We start from the raw sequence: 23242 nt of genomic DNA, 5'->3' as shown, positions 1-23242 counted from the left end.
TGTTGCTAGCTGGCGTTATTGTTGTTATAGCAATAAATGCCTTGTGTCAGTCACTGTGTCGTTCCTTTGTTCCCGCAGAGCAAGGCCCGCCGTGCGCTCGGGACCACGGGGTGGGGTCCGCGCGGCTTTTAACTGGGTCAGCCGCGGTTAATGGGTGGAGAACGTGTTTATCTCCCCATTTTAAACCCCATATACGTCATCAGCAAATAAAAAAAAATTTCCTCCAAAGGTGCGGGGAATTGAACCAAGGACCTTAACGCCGCGTACACCAGCCCATCTTTCTAAATTTGAGCCGCTACCCCCAACATACATCTTGTGTTCCCACCCCAAGGCCCCCTTCCACATTCTCGTATCCTGCCCGGTGTCCCCTCCGCCCGCTGGGCACTCAGTGCCTCCGAACCTGGGAGACCTCACTGTGGTCTGCATACCCGGCCAGGTGGACGACCACCATTAGCCGGGCCACATACATCATGGACCAGCACCATTTGGACTGTGAGTGGGGTCGTGCAGAGACCTCGAATTCTTTGCGAAGCGAGCACACAGGCCATAGGCCACAAAACCGCGTTGCTTGTTAGCGAATAAAGGTGAACCTGGTGCATGCGTTGCCTTAAGACTCTATGCTAATGAGTAGGTGTGTTATTGGAAGTAAAAAATATAAATTAAGGAAGCAATGCTTTAGCCTTCAAAGCATGTAGTAGCCTTGAGTGCCTTCCGTGAATTTTTCTTTTGTGAGCTGCAGAGCGAAGTTCCTATGCATAACAGGGGGAGAGGTTGCCTATTGCGGTTGACATTGGTTTTGGTTGTAGATGTCTAGCAATGCACTAAACCCAATTTCGGAAGCGAATCTGTACTTATGGGCAGTGGTGGGTAGTGGTGCAGTATGTTGTAACTGGAATGCCGATGTGGTGTATTATGTTGTAACCGGAAACGACGAGGCTTAGGATGTCGTAACCGTAAATGATGAACTGGTGTAGTATGTCATAACTGGAAATGATCGAAAGACCACACTTTACGTTATGAGTCGGAAAAGAATCAAGATCAAAGAAATGCTTTTGTATTCCTCCACATAAGCAGACTTAAATGCCCGCAAAATTTCTTGTGACATGACGTTCTAATACAATTGCATTAAAAATGGTTCTTGGGTTTCTCATCTGCTGTCACTCCACAAGAGCAAGTAGTATCCGTTGATATTTCACTGATCTACATTAAATACCGAACAGCAACAAAACAAACCAGGCTGTAGGGGCAGTAAAACATAGGTTGTGAAGCCTCGAGAGGCATCTTTATTGATGGTGAACGCCAAACGCTACTATACAAGACTCGGCAAGACAACTGCAGAGCAGGGCACCTAGAACCGGATACGGTACATGTTGCTCCTGAGCTGGTTGTAGTCAGTCAGGGCCTCAACGGGACCTGCAGGTGAGAACACAATTCGAGCGTTAATACAGGCACTGACAGCGATGCAATGGACCTGTTAACTGCTCAATGTCCTGCTGCGTTTCAGTACTTATCCTCTTCCTTTTGTGTTCACAGTGAGTGAAGTTTCTGGATGGTTAAATGGGTGCGTGCAGAAGGCAAGAGATTTCAGACCATGAAAGGATACGGTTTAATCTGCAGTGTATATGAATGCCATCCAGTGAGCTACGATCCCGTCACAGGTACTATAGAGAAGGACAACATTTGATACTGGCCAGCAAGAAGCTTTAGCATTCTTAGCCACATGAAAATTGACACTTATGTTGTGTTACTTGTGCAAAACGAGAATTCTGACCTCTCTGTCTGCCCGGAAGCAGTTATGTGCGACCCAACAGAATACTGCTTGCCGGTGCATTGCGGAGGTGTGAACAGATGAACATCTCATCGCATCAGAGATTTATGAAGCAGTTGTATGTGTCCTCACATAGGAGCCTCATGCAGGGACTGAATGAAACTGCAACTCATCGTAAACAATGGCTTTCTGTTGCTTAGTTTTTCTGCACTCTGGCTTTCAGACTGCAGGGATCTGGCAAGGCAATCACGCAACACCTTCATGTCTATACACCTAAGCAATAAACCAAAGGGCCAGATGTCATATTCTGTTGTACATCAGTGCGCATGCTCTGGTCACTCACCGACACCAGCAACAGCTGGGCAGCGGTCGTAGAGGTATTTGGAGCAGACATCACGCACAGTCTTTGCCGACACCGCCTGCAACACATGAAAACAAAAAGTTACGAGGAACTTTAGCGGCTAAAGTGGTGAAAGGCGAAAGCCTGAGTGCTGCATTCTGCTACGAAATTGTTGACTGCACATTTTGTTAGCGCATTAATTAACTGCCAATTAATGACGCTTAAGCTTCGCCTTTAGGAGTGGAAGCAACAGCCTGTTGTAGCGCGGCCATGGAGTCCAAGGAACGCCACCACCCGTTTGGAGTGATGCATAGCCCGCCCTTTGAACACAATGCTTTCTGAGGAAAGGAAATTACGCAGTAATTCACTGTCATCTGGGTGGACACCTGAGCCGCAGTACAGGAAGGGAGGAAGTGTGGGTGAAAGAAGAAAGAGGGGCCTTAATGAAGAAAATAAAATTGTATTTGAGGAAAGGAAATTACACATTAACTGTCTCACATATCTCAGTAGACACTAGTCGAAAATTGTATTTGAGGAAAGGAAGTTGGGCAGTAACTGTCTCACATATTGTCTCACATATTTCGATGGACATCAAAATGCCAAAATGTTGTCAGGACAATTTGGACCAATCTGGTGGGGGCAAATACCCCTTGCTTGTCGGTAAATTGGTTTTTGAGGAAAGAAAATGTATCTGTCTCTCATATCTCAGTGGACACCTAAACCGCGCTATACTGGGAAGGGAGGAAGATGGGAGTGAACGAAGACACCCTACTCACTAGAGGCACCTTTGTTCATTCCAAACCATCGAGCTGGCATGGGGGAGTGGTAGCGTGACTCGCACTCCGGAGACTGGGGGTTCGATTCCCAAGCTCGGCCAATTTCTTATTCGGTTTTATTTATTTATCTGGTCTGAATAGAAAGGTTATAATTAGACTACTAACTAAACTCAGTTAAACTTACTTGGAGCATCACTATACGATCCCTTTAATTGGTTGCATGGTTAGTAGCCAAAGTACAATTGGGCCCGTTTGAAATTCGCGCACGGTGACGTCACGACCGTTTCAACCAATTGAAAAGCGTGACATTTCTGTCGACAGCTCCTGCTTACAACGATGAGGCCTTAGAACATCTGCCTATGTACACAGAGGATGATGTGGCCAGTGCACACAAACGAAACTGTCGACAGGTGATGACCAGGTGTGAAACCAATGAGGTAAGGGTAGACAAGATGTGCGCTGTGGCACTCAGAAGGGTATAGTCTATGAGGATTCGCGATGTCTGCATGGCATGCGAGTATGTTTTTGCAGGCTAGTTGGTGCCTAAGCATTGTGGGTTTTTTGCGCAAAAGACACGACACAAAGGAACGAGGTAGACAGGACAAGCGCTTACTAACAACTCAGGTGTTTATTGACATAACATTTGCTTAAATACAGCAGCTGCTCTTATCAAACACGAAAAGGGAAAGAAGAGACTTAGCATACATATATCAGATCAGCACAGATCCCACCATCGCACGAGTGAATGCATGTTTCGAGCTCTAATTCTGCGCAAGATAACTGATTTCTTTTTTTGAGAGCAAAATTGAAGGATTGCTGACACACGAGTTACCCGATTTTCCTATCTCATTGGCCTCAATTATCTCTCTTCCAAGTTGTGTCTTGCACCGGCGCAGTACTGAAGTTTTTTCGAGCGCGGGAGTGCAGTTGCGGCAATTCCGAATATGGTCAATCATTTTGCTACCTGACTTGTTCTTTACATCTCTTGCGTGCTCCCTCAGCCTTTCATTAAGGCACCTGCCAGTTTGGCCAATGTACTGCTTACCACAGGCAAGTGGTATCGAGTACACAACGCTCTTTTTACAGGCCACGAATCGCTGCTGGTGCTGCTTTGAACAAGCGACGGCCGTATCCTCCGCATTCACTCTCTTGCAAATCCTGGAGAGTGGCAGGTGCCTTAATGAAAGGCTGAGGGAGCACGCAAGAGATGTAAAGAACAAGTCAGGTAGCAAAATGATTGACCATATTCGGAATTGCCGCAACTGCACTCCCGCGCTCGAAAAAACTTCAGTACTGCGCCGGTGCAAGACACAACTTGGAAGAGAGATAATTGAGGATACTGAGATAGGAAAATCGGGTAACTCATGTGTCAGCAATCCTTCAATTTTGCTCTCAAAAAAAGAAATCAGTTATCTTGCGCAGAATTAGAGCTCGAAACATGCATTCACTCGTGCGATGGTGGGATCTGTGCTGATCTGATATATGTATGCTAAGTCTCTTCTTTCCCTTTTCGTGTTTGATAAGAGCAGCTGCTGTATTAAAGCAAATGTTATGTCAATAAACACCTGAGTTGTTAGTAAGCGCTTGTCCTGTCTACCTCGTTCCTTTGTGTTGTGTCTTTTGCGCAAAAAACCCACAATGCTCTGCATGGCAGCCCGTCTATACTTCCTTTGACTCCCGTGAAAGCCTGCCCACCACGCGAGGTGCAGGATAGCTCTGGATGCTTTTCACGATGGCTGATGTTGAAACTGATTTCTCACCAGGAGCGATGGCAAAAGAGACCACCCCACTGCATCACCACTGCACAATGCTTGCTCAGCCAGTTACTAACATCACATGTTAGTAACTGGTTTGTTAGTGCTGCCGGTAGTAGTAGTAGTTTGTTAGTAGTTTGGTAGTAGTTTGTTAGTGCTGCCGAGCCCCTGTTGTTGCATTGATATTGTTCGCGACTGTGCACATGTATTGTTCGAATTGCTAGCACTAGCTGGCGACGTAGAACTGAATCCCGGCCCTAACACGCGTACATCTTCAACTGAAGCGTCTGATGACATAATGGCGGCACTCAATCAAATCCGAGAAGGGCAAACCTCTATACTAAACGAAATGAAATCGATGAAAACTAAACTCTCACGGAACGATGAAGTACTTGACGAAATCAGGCAGAGGCTATCCAATATTGAAAGCGAGTTTTCTTCAATACCAGCACTAAAATCTCAAGTCGAAAACATCCAGGCGCTCGTTGAGGAGAACGCGCATGAAATATCATCCATAACAAACAGGCTTGACGATCAGGAGGACAGGGCACGTCGCTCTAACCTTTTGTTCTTTGGACTAACCGATGAAGAACAAGAAACGTGGTCGGAGTCTGAGGACTCAGTCGTAAATTTCTGTAGTACTAAACTGAACATTGAAATTACACCTACGGACATCGAACGGGCGCACCGGCTGGGAAAATTTGATTCTAACAAAACTAGGCCTATTGCAGTAAAATTCGCACGCTTCAAGACTAAAGAACAGATACTTTCAAACGCAAACAAGCTGAAGAACACAGACTACCGCATAAGCCAGGACTACTCACTGAAAACCCGTACCGCACGGAAACATCTCGTCGAATATGGAAAGGCACAACCGAAAACATTTAAGCTGCGTCATAACAAACTCATTATCAACAACAAAGCGTACATATTTAACCATACTATGCAGAAAGTCGTCCCAATAACCTCGTAGCTAGACCGCAACACCAGCACGACTCATAATACGAATGCCGTATCACTTCTGTACACTAAAATAAGAAGTTTACTACCCAAGCTTGACACACTTCGTAGCCTAATCGGCACGACGGAAAGCAAGCTTATCATATTAACCGAAACATGGTTAAACTCAACCATCCACGACACAGAAATTCTTTCATTTCTTCCCGAATTCAATATCTTCCGGCGTGATCGCGAAAATAGGCGCGGCGGTGGTGTACTCATAGCTACCCACCACTCCCTCCACTGCACTCTAATTAACATCACTTCTTCTTTAGAAGCCGTGTTTGTAATATGCAACATCTCATACCCACCCATTATTATCGGAACCTTCTATCGAGCCCCAGACGCAGATCCCTCGTTTTCTGAACACTTCTACAACGCCGTTCACTTTTTAACATCGTCATACCGCCAAGCCTCCATTTTCCTGTTTGGTGATTTTAACTTTCCTGCTATCACATGGTCTGACATGGTCACATTAACAACAGCTAAAAATAACGCCGAAAGTGATTTCGTCAATGCATGCCTTACATTCGGGTTATCCCAGCTTGTTTCCATCCCTACTAGAGAAGATAACCATTCCGCGAACATACTAGACTTAGTGCTCACTTCCCACCCCGACAACATATCTTCCCTTACGTATCTACGTGGCATTAGTGATCACAAAATAATACAAGCCTCGATCTACTGCCAGCTACCTCATACCAAAAAAGCTAAGAAGAAACTAACACTTTATCATAAAGGGGATTACGCAAAATTAAATGATAAGTTATCTGAGTTTAGCACGTCGTATCTAGCAGATTTCACCACTCGTTCCATTGAAACCAACTGGTCGCTTTTCAAGCACAAAATGCACGAACTCATCGGTGCACATGTTCCTACTATAACCGTAACCGAAAGATCAATGTCCCCCTGGTTCAACACTACATTAAAGCGCCTAAGCAACAAAAAGAAAAGACAATATCGAACAGCTAAACGCTTAAACACCCCTTCCGCTTGGGAAAAATACTATACCACTGACAAAACGCTTCAATCACTGATCACTAGAACTAAGCGCGCCTTCTATTCAAATACATTGCCTAATATGCTACTCACAAATCCTAGACAATTCTGGAAAATTATTAACCCAACCCAATCCAATCCCTTATCTCTTCTCGACGAACACAACAATCCTATTCCTGATCCGGCAGTGCCTCAAGCTCTAAATTCCGTATTTTCATCCGTATTTACTAATGAGCCTGATGATAACCTCCCAGATTTCCCGCAATACAATCACCCAGTCACGCCTGCCGTTACCTTTGACGCTATTGGCATCGAGAATTTAATAGACAACCTTAAGGTCTCATCCTCAGCCGGTGTCGACGGGATCAACTCCAAACTACTCAAGAACACAAAAAATATTACAAGCCTAATACTCTCGTACATATTTCAGCAATCATTATCATCTGGAGTGGTGCCACAGGACTGGAAGGTAGGCAAGGTGATTCCAGTACCAAAAAAAGGTTTGCCATCTTCATGCAAGAGCTATCGTCCCATATCCCTCACAAGCATTTGTTCGAAGTTAATGGAACATGTAATTTACTCTCACATCGTCAATTTCCTTATATCAGTAAATTTCTTTCATCCTTGTCAGCACGGTTTCCGAAAAGGTATGTCATGTGACACTCAACTAGCTCTCTTCATTAATGACGTTAGTACTAACCTAGACCTTAACATACCAGTGGATGCATTATTTTTGGATTTTGAGAAAGCTTTCGACAAAGTTCCCCATAGACGGCTTTTTCTTAAACTTTCACGACTGAACCTTAACCCTCTCATTCTTGATTGGATACGAAGCTTCCTCACTAACCGTCAACAGTTCGTACATGCTAATGGACACTCCTCCCCCTTGCGCCCCGTTGTTTCTGGTGTGCCACAAGGCACAGTACTCGGCCCTTTGCTTTTCTTAATCTACATTAATGACTTGCCTACTGGTATCACTTCTAACATGCGATTGTTTGCAGATGACTGCGTAATCTACCGGCCTATCACTAACACCAGCGATCCCGAAATATTGCAAGCAGACCTGGACTACATCGAATCTTGGTGCAACAAATGGCTCATGTCTTTAAACACTAATAAAACATCGTTAATTACATTTCATCGCAGGCAGTCCTTTGTTTCACCAAATTACTATATCTCTGGCTCTGTAATTTCCGCTGTTGAATCTTATAAATACCTTGGTGTCACCATTTCTAATTCCCTGAACTGGGCTTCCCACATTTCTAACATTACTAAAGACGCCAACCGCGTGCTCGGTTTTCTACGTCGTAACCTGCGTCTAGCACCTCCTTCTATAAAACAGCTTACCTACATAACACTCGTCCGTCCCAAATTGGAGTACGCATGTGCAGTTTGGGACCCTCATCAGACAAATCTTTCTCTCGCCCTCGAATCCATTCAAAATCGTGCAGCAAGATTCATTCATTCGAACTACTCCTATCATTCAAGTGTCACTAATATGAAGTTGCAATCTAATCTTCTATCCCTCGATTCGCGACGTAAAATAGCCAGACTATGCCTTTTTCACAAGTTTTACCACTCATCACTTGGAAGCTGTGTCATCGTCCCTGCACATCGAGCCTCTCACCGCCTTAACCACGGCAAAGCAGTCTACCCGCCATCAGCACATACCACTGCACATCTGAACGCTTTTTTCGTTCAGACAGCAAAGGACTGGAATCACCTTCCTGCCGAAGCAGTTCGCCACATCCATCCAGACCGCTTCAAGTCATTCATCGAAAGAATAACATAACGCCTGTAATAAGCCCACCCCTCATGTAATACCCCAACTGGGGCATTTGAGGTATAATAAATAAATAAATAAATAAATAAATGTAGTAGCAAAAAGGTCTAGGAGTTGACAGCAATCAGTCAACTGCCCTCTCATTACACGCGCAGCCTCCGGCATCCTTCCCCGACGCAGTGGTGACAAAGAAATGCCAGCAACAGGTAATATCGAACACTTACATCAATCCTTGCCTCGAGTTCGGGAAGAGGAATGCGGCGTCCGTAGCAGAGCATTTGCCTGCAACAAACAGAGTTTGTAAAAACTGACCCTTCTTCTGAAAAGCAAAGCAAATGGGCAAAATGATAGATTAAAAAAAAGTTCAAGGCTGGTAAACAATGTCCCAAAGTAAACACAGAGCAATGGCATTCACAAAGAAACAAACTCTGCTCCCTGGCGTGCCACAAGTGGCTCACAGGCACTAGTGCTGGAACCATACGGTGCCCAGAAAGGCTACTATCCCTGAGCACTTTTAGTCACAAACTATCACAAGAAGCTTAACTCGCAACTTTTCTGTGAGCCTGGAAACCTTAGGTGCACCCTGCGGCTTGCTCGGCGATTACACGGCAGAAACGGGCACTGCTTGTATTCCGACTACCAAATGTTGTATGCAAAGAAAAATTGAAAGAAATATTCATTCCAAGTGTAACCAAAGGGGTGGGAAGAGTTGGAAGGCTTCGCACGACAGTTACACTGCCTTCCATCTACTCATAACCTCCTGAGAATGCCAAGTGTGAGCTAGCCTATGCGCCCAAGTGCTTGACACACCCTCTTTTTGTTATCTAAAAGCTACAAGCGTAGGCCCTTGTCAACACTCGGCAGGTGCCAAGGAGTACGAAGAGAAACACTGGAAAGGGCGCGTACCGGCCAATGTCTTCGCAGATGGGCGTCGTCCCGTCCAGCTGCAGCAGCATGTTGGTCTTGAGCAGGTTCTTCGCCCGCGTGACCTCACCCTCCGTGGCACTCAGGCAAATTCGCATCCTGGCGACAGAACACGCATTGCACATAGTTAACCCTCACCCACACACAGACCATAAGAGCATTGGACAATGACCTCTAGCGTCAAGCTGTTCATGGCTCCTAGTACGTGCAAATAAAAATGGCCACGTCATCAAGGATTTGATCTGTTAGGAAATGAACAAAGAGCAATTTAAGCTGGTTTTTAAAATTTCTCAAAACAATACAACTGTACACGCACGTCCCAGTGCATTTATAAAAGCGACAGTAAATAGCAGAATCACTCGATTTCCTGCTCATTTAGCAAAGCAAGCACTCAGACATTTTTAGCTCTTCCTCACAATGCATGCCTTTCTGCGCGACGCTACCTTGTGTTACCAACCGCAATTTGAGAGATATACGAGAAAGTTTGCATGACTTTCCCAACAGCACTACAATCTGGTACTAGGAACAGCAAGAAAGGCTGCCCTGATGCAGGCCTTTAGTAAATAAAGCAGCCTTGATGACTTCGTGCTGGCTACAATGAAGCTCAAACTACACGGTTAAGACACGAAAACTGACCAAAACTGGGTCTATTCCAAGAGCTTACAAACACCTCAGCACACACACACACAATGGCCTTGCTCCTTTCATTCCAAACAAGGTGCCACAGCCCAGGCAACGATGTGTCTTCCGGGCGGTTGCAAAACTCCTTAGCTATTGCAGTCTCAACACTGCAGCTATGCGATACCACAGTGCCATGACAGTGCGGTACCCAACACTGAGGTGCCATGGCCGTGCAGTACCATCGTGACTCTACATTACTGTGACTATAGCAGTAGTGTGACCTAGTGGCACTGTGACACTCACCACTCCCTCTGAATGGCATGCACAAAGAAGTTCAGCTCCTCCCGACCTTCCGAGACGAAGTAGATACCCCTGCAAAGCGAAAAGGACAAACAAAACAACATGTCAACACATTGCCGCCTTGATAGAAACTTGTCTTAACAACATGATAGTCTCTTCAGACCAATGTCTGGTTAAAGGCAACTTCGGTGGTTTTTTCGCGGTCCATGCGCTCCACTGAAACCATTATACTACACAGTTCTACTCTGTGTCCTGGCCAATTTCGCTATTTTTTGTGATGTTGTGCTTCTGAGAGAACCGACTGTAATGTCACCCACATCATGCCCTCAGTTTGAGCAATTTCTACATGCAGCCCTGCATTTTCCTCACCACAAACATTAGTTGGCCCCCGATACATGCTCAGTGCTTACTAAGCAAAAAACTGCCATGCACATTTCCGGTCTTCTCAGTCGCGTTATGAACGGGGTTGTCAGTCAATCACAGTCACCAGTTTAGCCACCCTCTAGCATATTTTTATTCGTCAACTCCCAAACTGAATAGCATCAATGTACAAGGTTCTTCAGATGCAGAGCATTCAGAATGACTTTGTAAAGGTGCATTGCGGTGTTTTTTTCACTGCGAATTACGCTGGTTAAATAGATTCTCCATGCATTCCAGACACCAGTGCAAGAATTACTGAGATTGGAGCATGCAAATCGAAATTATTCCACCTAGAAAATTCAAACAAGAAGGCCAGATGAAAACGCATTTCACTCGTCCAGTGCTGAAAATGGGTGCTATCAATCAAAACCACGCCTTGTGATCTCCTTGGGCGTCCAGACATCCCAATATCCCATGCTATGCATACGAATAATGAAGCCCACATGCTTGCATATCGTCACAGGGCCACTTTTTAAGCAAGGAAACAAGCGTTTTAGAGTCCAAGCTCAGATTAAACTTTTTCTTTCTGGTTACTAGAACAGTGAAAAAACTTGCAGTCTCAGCAGTAGGTTACTAGCAATAGGTTGAACAGGGATGTTCTTCAGAAGCCAGACCATCAACAGCAATGATGAATAAAGCACTTAATGCAATCATGAGGTCTTTCCGTGAAGCTCATATCCAAGTACTGGTGAAGTGCAGAGACAAGCGCATCAACCATCAGCGAGGTGAAATAAAACAAAATATTAGCTGTGCACTTAATTGTTTTGTTTTTTTGGAAAAAATATTTTGGTGCTTATTTACACTTAGAAGCAATCGGCGACAGCCAGGTCTAATTCAACCGTCCTGATATGGACATGCATGAGCATTTATGAACAGTGCTCTAACCAGCAAATCTGTTCCAGCTTACAGGCCATTGAATATAAGAAAAAGCGAAAGGCCCTGGTTTTAACTTGAACCAACCTAACAATCAAGGGCCCTAAACTGTATTTCGTAGAACCCTTGGGTTCCCCAGAGTGCTTTTTCAGCTATCCAAGCATCTATTATATCCATGCATATTTCAACCCTTGCCTTTACTTCATTTCACTTTGGGATTAACACTTAAACTGTTTATAGCACAGAGTTTTGCTATATAGCCAGTAACTATTATCGAAGAGCCTTTTTTCATTATTTAAAAGAGCTCCATTCCTGCACATTACTTTTATGCAGAGGACCCCAGCACCTTGTAAAAGCTGTTTGGCTCCCCCGAGACTAAAAGCATTGAGGGTTTATGGTCGACAAAAGTAAGCTGAACTGCATTAGGTTTAGTGGTGTGCATAACCACACAAGGCAATCACACACTAAACATAAGGGTTAAATCTATACCTTTCTTTTTGAAAAGCTGATGCATGCCTAAAAATGTTTAGATTGTATCAAAGAATGCTTGTATCTTTGAAAAGGAAAAAAGAAAGAACCAAACAGTTTACAAGTGCTCTTTTCTCCAAGAAACAAGCTGAAATGAAAAATGTATATTTTCTAACTAAAAACAGAAAAAAAATGCTGTTTCGTTAGCTCCCAAGCATTTCTGCATAAATAAAAGAAAAAGGAGACAGTACGATTCACTAAAACCAGGTCTCCACGTACAACGATGAGTCAGAGAGCCCTAAGCTGGTGAGCGAGCACAAATGGACAGACGCACCAGAGGCCCGTGTCCTTGTAGCAGGTGTTGAAAGACTGGAAGCTATGGCAGGGGTTGGTCGGGTCTTCAGCACACTCCGCGGCCAAGCGGCTCGACACGTTGGTTCCGCCTCCGTGGGACCGGTCCCAGTTGCCAATCAGCTGTGGCACACCATACACATGACGGCCACCATCTACATTGCGCCAAGCGCATTCCGTGCCTCCTGAAAGGGCCAGGAGAGGCCCAAGCCACCAGAAGGCACACCGAGGGATAGTACAGGTCAGCCCAAGAGTGATTTGATCTAATCTGCTTATGCTTGAGACAAAATTCTCCTAGCTGAAATACTTCGACAAAAGTCATACAACATCTCCCACTCAGATTGCACAAGGTCGTCCGATCCATTTGTTCCGCTCTCTTCAGATCATTACGTGATTACCGTATTTACTCGCATATAGGTCGACCCCTATATATTGGGCTCACCGAGAAATAAAAAAAAATTATTCGAATATAAGTCGACCAAATCTTTTGAAGCGCACACTTCATCTGACTTTAATCTCTGAAAAGCGAGCAAATATACAGAAGCCTAGGCATGCGCAGAAATAAACCTGATGTGCAATCAACAGAACCGTTCAAAATATGCCTTCCCGCTTCCATCACCTCTCCATTACGAACGCCGACTTGTTTAAGAATGCTGTAATTGATTTTACATTGTAGTGCTGCGTTACCTGTTCTGTTTTTGTTGCGTATCAGCCACTCTCTCTGTAATGCTTCGGCCCTGAGAGTAAATAAATAAATAAGTATAAAATCTCAGCTTTAAAAAGGCTCACAGATGTATCACTGACACAACTTTTTCCTCTTTTTCTTATCTGGTACTTTACTATGGTGCTTTACTATCACCGCTCCTGCCCAGAACGCCAAAATATACTGCTTCCTAAGCTGTCTACCACGATAAGACCACAGAAATGAGCGAAAGAGCAATGCGGGTACACACAGCAATTCACTGCGTGCACCCGCATGATGATGATGAAGACCTGCGTCCCGAATACTATAGGTCGATAACTAATTATGGGCAACATTGCTGAAAAAAAAAAGGTAGACCTATATGCGAGTAAATACGGTAGCACATTATGCCATGCTTAAGCACAAACAGTTAAGCCTGACGTGTTGCTGTGCTGCATGTCTTCTCTGTTGCTTCTTATTGTCGAGGCCTTGCTGTATTACACATGACAAAGGAAGTACTAAATGCGCCAGAAAGCATTCAGAATAATTTCACAGGAATAAGTTTCTTTATGCACATTAAAAAAAAAAAGGCTCCTCGATGAAAAGCAAAAAGGCCTCATCTTAAAAGAAAAACAAAAAATGTTACATTGATAATATGTACTACTGAGCTTATCGCGGATTTGTATTTCATTGTACTCGTCTTCAGCCTTGAACCTTCTGCGCATGCTCTCGGTAGCACTGATCAGCAGACCGATAAGAAGCCCGATGACTAGCTCAATAGCTCGTGCAGCAAAAGCAAGCATGAATAGATCGCCCAGTTCCCTAACAACCCACTGTTCTATATGCTGCGTGCAAAATAGCACACAGTTTCCGGACATTAAGGAACTGACCACTGGATTTTAAGCTCCCAATTTTTTTTTCGACATAACAGAGGGCTTGCTGTCTAGGGTGCTCGATTCTGCTACGGGTTTACTGGAAACGCTGTAGAATATTTTTCGCCTACAACTTTTCAATCAATGCATGCACCCACTTTTATGCACCTTGCATGCTGGAAACCATGATCAGCATGCTTGAGGCAGTGGCTACACGTTGGCAAAAATGATGTACCAAAAACTACTATATACCATATCTACCATATTTGGAAGTAGTAAGAGAATATGTCTACTTAGGGCAGGTAGTGACCGCAGATCCGGATCATGAGAGGGAAATAACTAGAAGAATAACAATGGGGTGGAGCACATATGGCAGGTTCTCTCAGATCATGAATGGTAGCTTACCAATATCCCTGAAGAGAAAAGTATACAACAGCTGTATCCTACCGGTACTCACCTATGGGGCAGAAACATGGAGGCTAACAAAGAGGGTTCAGCTTAAGTTAAGAACAACGCAGCGAGCTATGGAAAGGAAAATGATAGGTGTAACGTTAAGAGATCGGAAGAGGGCGGAGTGGGTGAGGGAACAAACGCGGGTTAATGACATCTTAGTTGAAATCAAGAGGAAGAAATGGGCTTGGGCAGGGCATGTAATGCGAAGGCAAGACAACCGCTGGTCCTTAAGGGTAACGGAGTGGATTCCAAGAGAAAGCAAACGTAGCAGGGGACGGCAGAAAGTTAGGTGGGCGGATGAGATTAAGAAGTTTGTGGGGATACAGTGGTGGCAACTGACAAAGGACAGGGTTAATTGGAGAGACATGGGAGAGGCCTTTGCCCTGCAGTGGGTGTAGTCAGACTGATGATGATGATGACCATATCTACTCGTGTTACAAAAAAAAAGAGTTTATATAAAAAAAAACTTTTACTCGCACATTTTATGCTCCCTACTGTGCCAGACCCCCAGCATGCACATGGATGAGTGCAAGGCAGGCTTGGGGACGCCGCCAGGCCGGCCCCCCAAAATTCAAACTATGCGCCGTTTACCGGCTCGCTTGTGCTGACAGTCGCTTGCCCAGATGGACAGTTGCAGCAGGAAACCTCCCGTAACTTCCGCCGTACGCTAGAATTCGAAACTACCAAACCGTTTGCTGTTCGATTTGCCGCTAGTCAGCCGGGCCGCACGTGAAGGCGCCGTTTGATCGCCTGTTATCTCCATTTGCCTCTGAGTGTTGGCGGCTGTATCACTAAATGCAAGGCAGAGCAGGAGGGGGTATGCATCTTATATTTGGAGTCAACCATTTTTCTTCTTGGTCAGCGATGTGTGCTATTTGGGGGGGCCATTGTATAGGCGACAATATACATGGTATGCGCGTTATGACCTTCGTAGCTATTTTAGGACGCGCCGGCAAAATCTCCGCGTAATTTGCGCACCCCCTTTTGGAAGACTTAATCTACAGGAAAAAAGTGCACATATTAAAAAGAGGAAATACGGTAGATCTCATCCGCCAGACAGTAGACATTTTTAGTACACAGTAGCATCCATTTTAGTTTGTACACCCAAAGCTGTTCCGGCATAGTGACACAGCCCTCAAAGTTTAATGACCCATGGTTGCTGCTTCGTCTAAGAAATGCAACACTGTGGCGCCATCTAGTGAAAAAAGCTATAAACACATCGTTGGCAATGTGCATGAAGAGCTGCTTTTCATCGAAGGGCACACTGAAGAGAACGTAAACTATAACATAACATGAGAAACACATCCGAAAGAAAAAATTAAGTAATATTTTACCGAGATGTGGTCATGCAGTGAGACATTGTTTGTTTTATGTGATTTTCAATGCCATACCAAAATTATAAATCCTACTTTCTTTGGTACTGCAGTGCTCAAGTGTCGCAATATGAGGCACTATCTTTTCATTTCCACCATAATCTCGCGACACGTTTTGGTCAGTGGTCAGTCCCTTTAAGATGCTGCCGATGCGAAACGACATCCCCTCTGGAGAACCTTCCCTGAGGTTGGCAATGGTGACCTTACCGTGTTGGCCACCATGAGGGGAATGTTGTCCGGGTCGGCCCAGCCACAGCTCTCGACGGCAATGGCCACGTGTGCGTAAGGCATGTCATCGTCACGCACTCGCACCTGTGGCAGAACAGCACAGCCGTCAACACTGCACACAGTGCAAGCTTCCACTCTGCCAAACAGCAAACAAGCACGCCATGCTTCCTTTGTCTTCTTCGGAAACCATAACAATGCTCACTACGGTGGCTCAGTGGTTACTACACTTGGCTGCCAAGCAAGATCAGGTCCCGGCTACAGCCAGGACGCGTGGCTGTGTTTTCAGTGGAGGCGAAATGCAAATGAAGCCTGCGTGCTGTGCGATGTCAAAGCATGTCAAAGATCTTCAGGTGGTCGAAATTAATCTGAAGCCGCTCAATATGGCGTTTATCTCTCCTTTCTTTCATTCCTTCCTTCATCTCTTCCCTCATGGTGCGGTCCACATGTCCACGCAGACCGAGATAGTGCGCCTTTCTTTTCATAATTTCGCCATAATTAGAAAATTAGGTTTCCAGACTTTTTCCTCTCTCCAAGGGCAAAGCACCAAAAGCAATAATGCAAGGCTACATCAAATGCAAAGCAAGGTTTGTTTCACACCATGTCACTAAGCCCTGACGGGCAACACTACGCAATATATGGCATATCTAAGCTACCTGTTGCAGTGTCTCTGAAACGTACAATGAATGCCATAGAGACCTATGAAGAGTGAACACCACAACAAGCAGTTTCCATACAAAAGTGTTGCGACAAGCAGTCATGCCTGGAGGAGTGCACCTATTCCAATGCCATGCTAGTGAATTCCGGCCCTACTCAAATTTTCACCCATCACCACTGCCAGCAGGTATAACTGACAATAAGAGTGGAGTGGGAACAAAAGAGAAAGGGCCATTACGTTACACCCCGCCCCGACTGTGGCTTCCCCCCTCTGCTTTTCACTCTGCCCTTCTGGGTCGCTCAGTTGAACCACGAACAAGAAAAAGAAATGAAATAATCCTGGTACTGATTCTAAGGGAAAAAAAAAAGATATGAAGCTAAACCTTGGTGCAACAAACCTCCAAGTAGCGAATTCCTCGATATTACAGAGGTTACCATATCTCCAGTGTCGCACCGAATTCACTGCGATGGCTATTGATTAGCTAGTGGTGCGTTACACCAAATTTGGGAGAGCCGTGCGAAAGTTTCATGCCGATAAAACACAAACCATCACGAAAAGAACAGCTATAATCGCAAGTGAACACAGTTGAAAACGCACCGTGCTTCAGTGCAATGAGTGCCTCCACATGGCAAATGCTGCAGTCTTTGCAGCTTTTGCTCTCGCATCGTGACACCAAGTGACACAACGTGAAAAAAAAAAAATTCTAGAGTAACGGGGGCTGGACAGACTGAAAAAGGGAACATGCGGGAAGAGGCAGGTACTTCTGCCCCCCCCCCCCCCCCCCCCTCCCCCCTTCTACTCTCCTCGCCCCACAAATATTGGACACTTTTCTCATTTTCGCTACATCCAGGTTTAACTGCATTCGGCAGTAATTTGTTGCACTGAAGAATGTTGAACTTCGGTGGTAAAAAGAACTAGCATGTCTATGACTGAACCTTTAGTTCAGAAGTGCACCTGACCTTACAGTGATGGTTTTATGGTTTATGGAGATTTAAAGTCCCAAAGCGACTCAGACAACGAGGGACGCCGTAGTGAAGGGCTCCGGAAATTTCCACCACCTGGGGCTCTTTACTGTACACAAGGCAATAGGAAACATGAGTTGCTCATACATTACAAATTACAATGTCACTGCGAGCTTTTTGGGGGACACCAACAGTGACTGCGGAGAGAAAAAAAAGGCCACCGTACCTCACTACCGGTGAAGCGGCAGGGCAGCTCGACGGGTGGCACCTTGGAGTCGTAGTCGGTCTTGACTGAGCCAAAGTGCTGTTGGGCCAGTTTGACCAGCTCATCATGCTTCACTCCTGCATTGAAGAGTGCAGAAATTAAGGAGGCCATCAAAGCACTAAGACAGGTCGGCAGAAGAGATGACTCTGACAAAAAGTATGATGCGCGATAAGACCGCACGACGAGACAACCGCGTGGCATTCGCAAATGCCTTTTGCACCACTTGTGCTGTTTGGTCTTACCACGGTGACCCACACTGATGTCATGCTGCATTCACTCGTGCAATTTGCGCCCTTGCATAATTTGTGCATCCCTATTCTACTACCTGGGTTCAAAAAAATCTTTTACCCCCCCCCCCCCCCCCCCCCCCCCCCCAAAATTCGAATCACACACTGTTTACCCAGCTCCCTTGCACTAGCAGTCGCTTTCCCGGATGAACAGTTGCGAGAACAAACTTCCAGTAACCTCCGATGCGTGCCGCAATCCGAAACTACCAAACTGTTTCCTGTTCAGTTTGCTGCTAGTCAGGCGAGCTGCACGCGAGAAGGCTGTTTTATTGCCATTTGCTCCCGACTGCTGGCTTTGCGACTGTATAGGTTTTTTTGGCCAGCCAGGGGTGCGAGTTGGGGAAGGTTAATGTAGAGACGGCAATATACGGCATGCACTGCGTGTTATGACCTTTGTAGAGTTTCTTAGGATGTGTTCGTGAAACCCTTAAGTAATTTGCAGATCCCCTTTTTGAAGCCTTAACACAAAGAAAAAAAGTGTGCAAATTATGTACGTAAATAGAATATATGCAGCCCTGATCATATGACGGACTGGCTCAAGTGCTTTCAACTTCTACAGCCTATTGGTCACACAGGTACTGTGATTCTCCACATTTCCTCTATGAAATGTTATGAGCCAACTCTTTCGGGCCTGCCCCTTCTCCCCTAACCGTTGACCAGTCTTTTCCTCATCTCAGATATTAAACATGCAATTCCCAGTGTATCAAATGTGATACACAGCATAAAAATGCGATTATTTTTATATTTGCTCACACAATTGATTTGGTAGCATACTTGAATTAATGCTCCTTGCCATCTTATTAATCATTGAAACGCCAAAGTGCAAGCTGCCAGAGTTAAAGGAGGCCTGCTAAGATATAGCACACTAAACATCGATGTCCACGACCCTTTAAAAGCAGACAAGGAGATCAAAGAAAGGGAACCGTAAACATACCTCCCGCTCCTGCGAGGACAATGCGTGGTGCCTTGTAGTGGAGGTTGATGTAGTCGACAAGGTCCTGCCTTTGGATGCTCCTGCAAAGCAGCACCAAGAGAGGCGGGAAAGTGAAAGTTTTGCAAGCCACGATACAGCAGAGCTTGTGATGAAGCTTCAGGGCACCATGAGCGCATCATCAAACCACCTGCCATCTTTAAAGATCAGGCTGCTCATGCAAGCGCTTGCAAACATACTGCTAAGGATGTCCAGAAGAAAATCAGTCCACACCTCTTAAACTAACAGTGCTACTGACTACTACAGGAGGTGTAACAGAATGGAAAAGCTGCCATTGTGGAAAAGGAGCCACTTCTCAGACTTCCGACTAAATTTACAGGTACAAAAAGGTTGCAGAGCCAATCGGGGATATTCAAAATTCCGCAAGTGCGCTTTCCCACATAACAATGTTGCCCCAAACAAGATGGCCGACTTCGCTTTGAAGGAACTACGTGGGCTACTGGACAGGCGCTAAAGGTGTGGATAGAATGTAAGAAACGTATTTTGTAAGAATGAAACAAAAAAACAGTCTTTCTTGCTTTGTTTCAGCTGGAAACGCATGGTCAGCCATCTTGTTTGGGGCACCCGTGTTATGCGGGAAAGCGCACTTGCGGAATTTTGAATATCCCCTATTATAGGACTGACGAGCCACTGTCACAAATATTTAGAATCTGCTCTGAAAACATGTAAAAAAAAAAAGCATTTACTCTATTCATTTTTTTACACACATCTACTCTATCTCAAATCCAAATTTGCTACTTCTTCACCTCCCCGAGTGTGGTCACCTTTATCCTACTCTCCCAATCTTTCTGGTGTGCAGTCGCATTCAGTGTCAGGGACTTGCGCCATCTCAGTAGTGCTGCGACATCAATGCACATCAACATCATGGTTCAAGAACTACATGCAATGTAACCATGCCCACCACTGCCGAATGATGTAGAGAAGACTTGTTTTTCCGTGTGCAGTAGGAGACATCCTGGTGTACAGCACTTCAGCAACATATTGCCATGAAAAGTGACGCCTTGGAGCAGCTTCTGGGTTCAACCGGCAACGCTAGAGTGCAAGTAGAGCTGCAGAGACCTAGATGCCATGTGGGGCCAGGCATGTTAGTGAGCAACAATAGGCTGACACCTAATTCCACTCTCTATGGCCTACTGTGCACTGCTCAAGCACTCTGCACAACCTTGATGCCAACTATACTAGCACAGAGATCACGAGGCACAACAAATGAATCAGCAAGGCACAATCAGCTCCACAAACTTCATGTGCTGTCCAGAGAGAAGCGCAAACTTCGTAAGCAGGCGGGCACCCACTTGATATTTTCGGTGGGGCCGAGGATGGTGAGCCCCAGGGAGGTGCCCTGGTAGGCGACCGAGTGCAGGTGGTCGAACACCACCTCCTGCAGGTTGGTCTCCACCTCCTGCATCTCGCGCAGGATCACGCCCCGCTCACGCTCAATCTCCGCCTCGCCAAACTTGCTGTTCTGCAGGATGTCTGCCAGGATCTCCACCGCTGAGAAAGAGGGGGAGCAGCATGAATGAATGAGAAAAAGGCTAAAGGAGCGACTACAGGAGAGCTATCACAACACTTTCTGGCCGCTTAGTAGTCTATGCATATGCAATGCCTAATTCAAGTTTGTTTGATTTCCCGTACGGTCATCAGCAAACTAACCTGAAATGAAGGAATGACAACCAGAAACTACCGGTGGAGTCACGCAGCTAAGAAAGAATGAAATATTAAACGAGATAAACACCAGCACAAGAATGTAGACAAGTGAGCCCTGATCAACACCACCTATACGCCAAATGCAAGCGCCCATGTGCATACCATGTCACTGCACCCACAGAGAGCAGCCCACAAAAAGCCCAACGCTACTAATTGCACCGTCCTCTCCCTCACCCCGGGGCATGTCCTTGGAGAGACACTTGGCATAGTAGACTGTCTGCTCGCGAGATGTGTATGCGTTCAGGTGGGCTCCCATGTTCTCCACCTCCAGTTCCAGATCCATCTGGGTTCGTTTGGACGTGCCCTGCATAGCAAAGCAAGGGACAGGAGATGATCACACTGGCACTTGCAAACCTTCAGGCCAACACATTTGCAAGGTCCACAACATGAACCGGTTAAATTGCTGATTGCATCATTATACCTGTGCTGAATACACACAAGTGTGTGTTGACAGTACCTAAGAACCCCAGATAGTCAAAATTAAACCAGAGCCTTCCACTACAGCCCCTCTTTCTCCCTTCATTCTTTCACTCCTTTCTTCACCTCTTCCTTGCAGCAAGGTTGAGGTGCCCACCAAGAGTGAGAGTTTGAGGTGTCCACCTAGAGTGAGACAGTTACAGTGTCCTTCCTTTTCTCCTGAACAATGTATTATTGAACGTGGCCACTACTAACTGTCCCTGTGCACAGTGTCATCGCCAAGTCAGGCTCCGTGGAGCAGCTGGAGCTCTCACCTTGAAGGCCATGTGCTCAAGGAAGTGAGCGACACCGTTGTTCTTCTCGGTCTCATAGCGGCTGCCCGCATCGATCCAGACGCCCACCGTGCAAGTCGGGTTGCCAGAGTCCTCGGTCGCCACCCGCACACCATTGTCCAGCGTGGTCACCACCGTCTCGGGCACATTCACCAGCGTCTGGCTGAAGCTGGTGGCTGCCAGCTGGTGCAAGCGGCGAGGAGCCTGCATTGCAAGCCAGCACTTTTGCAGTCAGCACTTTTCGTTGCTCTGCTTGGTCGTTTGTCATACGGTGCAAGAAATGCTCATGGAGAGATACTTCAATGGACTGGCATTATTAAATCTAAAGGCTGTATCTTCATTCGGCTTAATAAAGCACATGCCTTCATAGATGATTGTGCTAAACTCCACAAAAAGCAACCCTGCAAAGGCTACCTGCTACTATAAGCGGGATTTCCACACCAGTGTGCTGGCTCCAGTTGTTATGCTAGGCAGAAAGGCAATACATACACCATTGTGCAAGAAATAGCAGTTCCAGTTTTGGTAGTGAAGCCTGCAAGTGCTTCATTTTACACACTAACAGCTTACAATTAACAGGAAATTGGTAATGCAGATGACAAAAATCCCGTGAACTGCTACTGACTGGTGCAGCAAAAAGATGGCAACTAAATTCCTAACCTATTCAAGATTGCCTCCTCGATACCCAAAAATAGTTAACCGCACAATCCTGTCATGTCTTTGCCACTTCTGCTTATACTCAAAGTACCTTACTAGCTTAAATCATGTAGTTTCTAATACAAGAACATGAAGCCCCACTACTTACTGATCAACGCGAGAGCAGCAGAAACCTAGCTTCACATACTTAGCGATACACACTTGAATTTATGTCCAAGTTTGAGCTCACACTACAAGCTTGTCGTATTTCATTTGGTTCTGATCGTATTTACAATGAACAGCGTTGAACCTATCGCTACAACTGGGCAGGAAGTAATTGCAGGAGTTTCCGCAACGAACTCATTGCACCAGCGATGCCCAGCCAGTTAGGACAACAGTACATAACATGAAAGAAAGGAAAGACGGAAACGACATTCCTCCGAAGGCGAACGCTGTGACGGCTCGTGCATGTTCGTATGAATGACCTGCTCTAACAGCACCTGCCGGCATGGCCCTAAACTGCCCCAACTTCTCGGGCGCAGCAAGCACTGGGCGAAACTGCGAGCTCCGAACACGCTCCGAGGATCTGAGCACACCCAGAAGAGCAAAGTACGACACCTTACACGAGAAGCATGGGCAAGGAATAACTGCAAAGCGGTCACAGAAGGTCAACCCGGCGTCCACATCGCATGCGCCCCCTTCGAGAGCAACCTTACTCTGCCCGTCCTACGCGACGCCGCAGCAGCGATTTCGTAAAACCATGCTTCACGCCAGTAAGTAAGTTCAAGATTCACTGATCGAATCACTCGGAGAACTTACACACGACTTCCTGGCCGCATTTTGAAGTAGAATTGCAGTACCCTTGAGCAGCCTCGAGGTCGCCATTTTTGCCGAGTGCCCTCTCTCTTTCTGATCGACCGGAACACCGAAACCCTTGCCGAAACTAGCGGAACTTGCTAGACCTAATGGACAAATCACGCTTGCTGCTGAGCGCCACTAGCGCCGCTGTGTA

General features: G+C 45.9%; 1 protein-coding gene across 1 annotated transcript; it reads right to left on the bottom strand.

Moving 5' to 3' along the window:
* Positions 1-1256: 1256 nt before the first annotated feature.
* Positions 1257-23206, bottom strand: UQCR-C1 (Ubiquinol-cytochrome c reductase core protein 1). Its single transcript, XM_089552314.1, has 13 exons — positions 23050-23206; positions 21580-21801; positions 21023-21152; positions 20437-20635; positions 19088-19167; positions 17828-17943; positions 15964-16068; positions 12360-12499; positions 10268-10336; positions 9326-9442; positions 8644-8701; positions 2112-2187; positions 1257-1413 (listed from the first exon to the last, which is right to left on the bottom strand). Exons 1-13 carry the CDS (start codon positions 23113-23115, stop codon positions 1349-1351), a joined length of 1443 nt encoding a protein of 480 aa, XP_089408440.1. The 5' UTR covers positions 23116-23206; the 3' UTR covers positions 1257-1348.
* Between the last annotated feature and the right edge of the window lie 36 nt (positions 23207-23242).

This window comes from Amblyomma mixtum, chromosome 7 (assembly GCF_055824585.1).
Source record: "Amblyomma mixtum isolate Tamu chromosome 7, ASM5582458v1, whole genome shotgun sequence".
In the NCBI taxonomy this organism is placed as follows: Eukaryota; Metazoa; Arthropoda; class Arachnida; order Ixodida; family Ixodidae; genus Amblyomma; species Amblyomma mixtum.
Note: the sequence above shows the minus strand (reverse complement) of the source record. Positions and strands in the feature narration are given on the sequence as shown.

Bases quoted from the DNA above. Each gene is read 5' to 3' on its own strand.
- UQCR-C1 (XM_089552314.1), bottom strand. From the start codon at position 23,115: ATGGCGACCTCGAGGCTGCTCAAGGGTACTGCAATTCTACTTCAAAAT. The intron at 10,337-12,359 runs GTGCGTCTGTCC...TTCGCTTTGCAG, and splicing joins TACAAGGACACGGGCCTCTG to GGGTATCTACTTCGTCTCGG. The intron at 9,443-10,267 runs GTGAGTGTCACA...TTCTGTCGCCAG, and splicing joins CATGCCATTCAGAGGGAGTG to GATGCGAATTTGCCTGAGTG.